Below are 4,782 nucleotides of genomic sequence, written 5' to 3'. Positions count from 1 at the left end.
ACCCTCTTCTCTTCTTCGGTGACGGTGAAGAGGAATTTGGCGAAATTGGTGGCGGGGCGCGGTCGGGAGGTGCTGGCGACGGTGATTATTCGGGCACAGATCGGCCGAGCAGGAGCGGTTGGTTGAGCACATCGCTCGATCGGTAAAATCCCGCGTTCCAGCTCCGATCCGTGTGTCAAGGAGGCGTGGATCGCGGTGGCGGCAGGATCTGAGGTGAGATTTGGGTTGCTGGTGTATCCAGTGGTAAAATTCCTACCTCTCGCCTTAGATCAGGAGATGGGGCGCGCTAAGGCAATCGATGACGCGGATCTTCAAGAGGTCCTCTCCATGCGCGATGATTTCGGTGTTTTGCAACAAGAGAACATCCAGATGCAGAACCAGGTGTCCAAATTGCAAGAGGAAGTTCAGGTTATTGGAGCGAAACAGGGGCAGATGTCAGCAACAGTAGATACGGTTGAGAAAGTGGTTCTGGACTTGAGCAAGCAGCTATCTGTCATCAGTAATGTTCTGCAAACGCTGGTTAAATCCTCCCCTACAGAGCACCAACAAGACAACCCTTCCAGTTCTGCACCTGTGGTTCGATCTCCTACACTGCGTCAAGAGCAAACAAAAAAGTAGGAAGAGAGAATAGAGCAACTGAGAAAACAACTAGCAATGGAAAAGAGAAATCTAAACAGCTTGAAGAGCTTCAGTTACAGAACTTGCCACCCATCAGGACAAACAGAAATGCAGTTCCTCCTGGTTTTGTTCAACAGGGAAGAACTGATAATGCCAGTGCAATTGGAACTCCAGTTACCGCTAGAGACAAGGCAAACACACCTGCATTTAATCAGTATTTCCAACCAAACAGAGACAGGCAATTATGGCAAGGTTATTACAGAACATATGAACAGGATATGCAGGCTCAGTTTATGAAATCAGTGACTAAAGGCCCTAGGCTGGATTTTCCTAAGTTTGCTGGGACAGATCCAGTAGGTTGGATAAGACAATGTAACAAATACTTTCAAATGGCTGGAGCCCCAGAGGAGTACAAAGTATCACTAGCTCAAATGTATATAGTAGATGAAGCAGATGTGTGGCTCAAGAGGTCTGGTCTGCTGAAGAAACAACTTACTTGGCAACAGTTTGGAGCTGAAGTGATTAAGAGATATTCTGACAAAGGGTCTTATGACTTGACAGAAAAATTTAATTCAGTCAAACAGTTACATCACACTGTCACTGAATATACAAAAATCTTTGAGGATTTGATGGCTGATGTGCAAGAGGAAAACCCTGAATTAGGAGAGCTCTGGTTTGTCAGATGCTATGTCAATGGACTAAGAGAAGGAATTAAATTCCAGCTGAGACCTTTCAAGCCACAAACATTAACAGATGCTTATTGCATGGCCAAGGATATAGAACCAAATCATCCACATGTAGCAGCAGTAGCTAAGAAACAAGGCACCACCTACAACAACTTCTATCAGAAATCCAGTGGAACAATGCAGGCCAAGCTCAATGCTCTGGAACCACAACAACAAGTTCCTGTCAGACAAGCTGAAACAACAGCTGCCAATACACAAAAAATCAGAAAAGTAGGGGAGTGCTGGAGGTGTGGAGACAAATGGATGCATGGACACAAATGCAAGTTGATTCCTAACATTCACTTGCTGCAACAGGACAATCCAGAACAGATTGTAATAGATCAAGAAGAAATACAACAAGAAGAACAGCAAGAGACTACAGATGAAGGAGAACAGGCAATGTTTATTTCTGCTCATGCAATTGGACATCAACTAGCAGTTCCAGCCCCTACTGCTATAATCTACATAAATGGCAAGAGAGTAGTAGCCTTACCTGATTCTGGTAGTACATCTTCCTTCATTAACCAGGATTTTGCTGTGAAAGCAAACTGTCAGTTGTTACCTGTCAAAGGAAGAACAATAGCAGTGGCAGGAGGAGGAAAATTACTATCCACAGCAGTAGTTCCAAACTATGAATTCCAAATGGCAAAGCTAAAGTTGACTCACAACTTCAGAGTGTTATCACTACCAAGTCATGATGTTATCCTAGGTTATGATTGGATGTCTGCAGTCAGTCCTGTTTCATTCAATATACCTGAGAAACAATTCAGTTTTACCAAGGATGGAAAACAAACCGTAACTACTGCAGTTTTCAACAATTCTAACAATATAAAAGAAGTGCCAGCTGAGGAAATGAATAAGTTGTTGGATAAAGGAGTGGAAGGGTTTTTGTTACAAGTGCATAATGTATTAATGGAAGCACCTGAAGGAACACCAACACCTCCCCAAATACAAAAGTTGCTCCTGCAGTATGCTGATCTGTTTGAGGAACCTAAAGAATTACCACCCAAAAGAGCTCTGGACCATACTATTCCATTAGTCCCTGGTGCAACTCCTCCTCATGTGAGACCATATAGAGTTCCTCAACACCAGAAACAAGAAATGGAAGACCAAATCAGAAAGTTGCTAGCTGCACACCTCATAAGGCACAGTCAAAGCCCATATGCAGCTCCAGTTCTGTTGGTCAAGAAGAAAGACAGTTCCATGAGGTTGTGCACAGACTTCAGGAAACTAAATTCTATCACAGTAAAGAACAAGTTTCCAATACCAGTTATTGAGGATTTGTTGGATGAATTGCATGGAGCAAAATACTTCTCAAAAATTGACCTAAGATCAGGGTATCACCAAATAAGAATGCATCCTGAAGATATACAGAAAACTGCATTCAGGACTTATTTGGGGCACTTTGAATATTTAGTGATGCCTTTTGGGTTGTCAAATGCTCTTGGAACATTTCAAGCACTGATGAATAGTATATTTGGTCCATATCTCAGGAAATTTGTGCTTGTCTTCTTTGATGATATATTAATTTACAGCAAAAATCTTCAAGAACACAAAGAACATTTACAAATAGTACTGCAGTTACTGAAAGAGCATCAACTGTTTGCAAAAATGTCCAAGTGTGTTTTTGCTGTGCAACAAGTGGAGTATTTGGGACATATTATATCTGAGAAAGGAGTAGCAACTGATCCTAAGAAGATACTTGCTATTGCTGAGTGGCCAACACCAGATTCTGTAACTAAATTGAGAAGTTTCTTGGGCCTAGCTGGATATTATAGAAGGTTTATCAAAGGGCATGGCATGATTTGCAGACCACTACATGATCTTCTCAAGAAAGGGCAGTTCTTGTGGAAACATGAACATGATCAAGCATTTGCACAACTGCAAAAAGCACTAACCACAGCCCCTGTACTGGCATTACCAAACTTTTCTCTCCCATTTGTACTAGAGACAGATGCTTCAAGGAAAGGAATAGGAGCAGTTCTCATGCAGTAGGGCAGGTCAATTGCATACTATAGCTCTTCTCTTTGTCCCAGGAATGCAACACTGTCAACCTATGAAAAGGAAGCTCTTGCTATCTTGGAAGCACTTAAGAAGTGGAGGCACTATCTACTTGGAAATGAGTTAATCATTAAAACAGATCAGCAATCACTAAAGTTTATTACTGATCAGAAGATTACAGAAGGAGTACAACACAAATTGATGATGAAGCTTCTGGAATTTAACTTCAAAATTCAGTACAAGAAGGGAAGTGAAAATAGAGTTGCAGATGCTCTGTCAAGATTACTTCCAAGCTGTTTGGCTATGTCTGCTGTCACCCCTGTCTGGGCAGAAGACCTCATTTCCAGCTACCAAAATGATCCAGTGTCACAACAGTTAATGGAACAATTGCTGCTCAAACAACCATTTGCTGATTCTCAGTACACCATCCATGCTGGAATTATAAGATACAAGGGCAAAATACTGGTTGGAAACAATGCTGCCTTGAGAACTAAGTTGATTCAAGCATTACATAGCTCACCTGTGGGAGGACACTCAGGAGTGAGAGCCACATACCAGAGGATTAAGAACATATTTTATTGGCCTGGCCTCAAACAAGAAGTAGAGAAATTCACCGCTACCTGCCCTATCTATCAGAGAGCAAAGCATGAACACTGCCTGCATCCTGGTCTATTGGATCCCCTGCCTGTGGCTGACATGGCTTGGCAGCATGTTACCATGGACTTCATTGAAGGTTTGCCCAATTCCCAGGGAAAAGAAGTCATAATGGTGGTGGTAGATAGGTTTACAAGATATGCTCATTTCATTCCACTGGCACACCCCTATTCTGTCTTAACTGTGGCTCAAGCATTTGTGGACCAGATCATTAGATTGCATGGGCCTCCTAAGTTAATCATCTCAGACAGGGACAAAATATTCACAAGTAAACTATGGAGAGATATCTTTCAGGCCTTGAAAGTGGAGTTGAGGTATAGCACATCATATCACCCACAAACTGATGGGCAAACAGAAAGAGTCAATCAGTGTTTAGAAACATATCTCAGATGCATGACTACAAGTGAACCAAAGAAATGGATGTCTTGGGTGCCCCTGGCAGAATACTGGTACAATTCCACCTATCACACTGCCTTGAAAATGTCCCCCTTTCAAGCTCTCTATGGATTTCCTCCTCCTCTCATTAGTGAGCTAGCAATCCCTGGTCCAGAGGACACAGAAGCTCAAGAGTTCCTCTCTTCTAAGCAACACATGTTGAGGCAGATAAAGGAAAATTTGCACAAGGCACAACATAGAATGAAGCACTATGCTGATATGAAAAGAGTGGAAAGAACATTTGAAGTGGGAGACCTGGTATATCTAAAAATGGCACCATACAGGTTAGCTGCTTTTGGGTTCAGGGGAGCTCTGAAACTACAAAACAAGTTCTATGGGCCATTCATGA

General features: G+C 42.4%; 1 protein-coding gene across 1 annotated transcript; it reads left to right on the top strand.

The window, feature by feature from the left end:
- Window positions 1-276: 276 nt before the first annotated feature.
- On the top strand, window positions 277-3,355 carry LOC123039564 (uncharacterized). Its single transcript, XM_044462676.1, has 2 exons — window positions 277-434; window positions 539-3,355. Exons 1-2 carry the CDS (start codon window positions 277-279, stop codon window positions 3,336-3,338), a joined length of 2,958 nt encoding a protein of 985 aa, XP_044318611.1. The 3' UTR covers window positions 3,339-3,355.
- Window positions 3,356-4,782: the final 1,427 nt, after the last annotated feature.

The sequence above is a fragment of the Triticum aestivum genome, chromosome 2B (assembly GCF_018294505.1).
Source record: "Triticum aestivum cultivar Chinese Spring chromosome 2B, IWGSC CS RefSeq v2.1, whole genome shotgun sequence".
NCBI classification, from domain to species: domain Eukaryota; kingdom Viridiplantae; phylum Streptophyta; class Magnoliopsida; order Poales; family Poaceae; genus Triticum; species Triticum aestivum.
This window is presented reverse-complemented; position numbering and strand designations above follow the sequence as displayed.

Coding starts and splice junctions, on each gene's coding strand:
- LOC123039564 (XM_044462676.1), top strand. CDS start 277: ATGGGGCGCGCTAAGGCAATCGATGACGCGGATCTTCAAGAGGTCCTC. Junction 435..538: donor GGAGCGAAACAGGGGCAGAT/GTCAGCAACAGT, acceptor CCTCCCCTACAG/AGCACCAACAAGACAACCCT.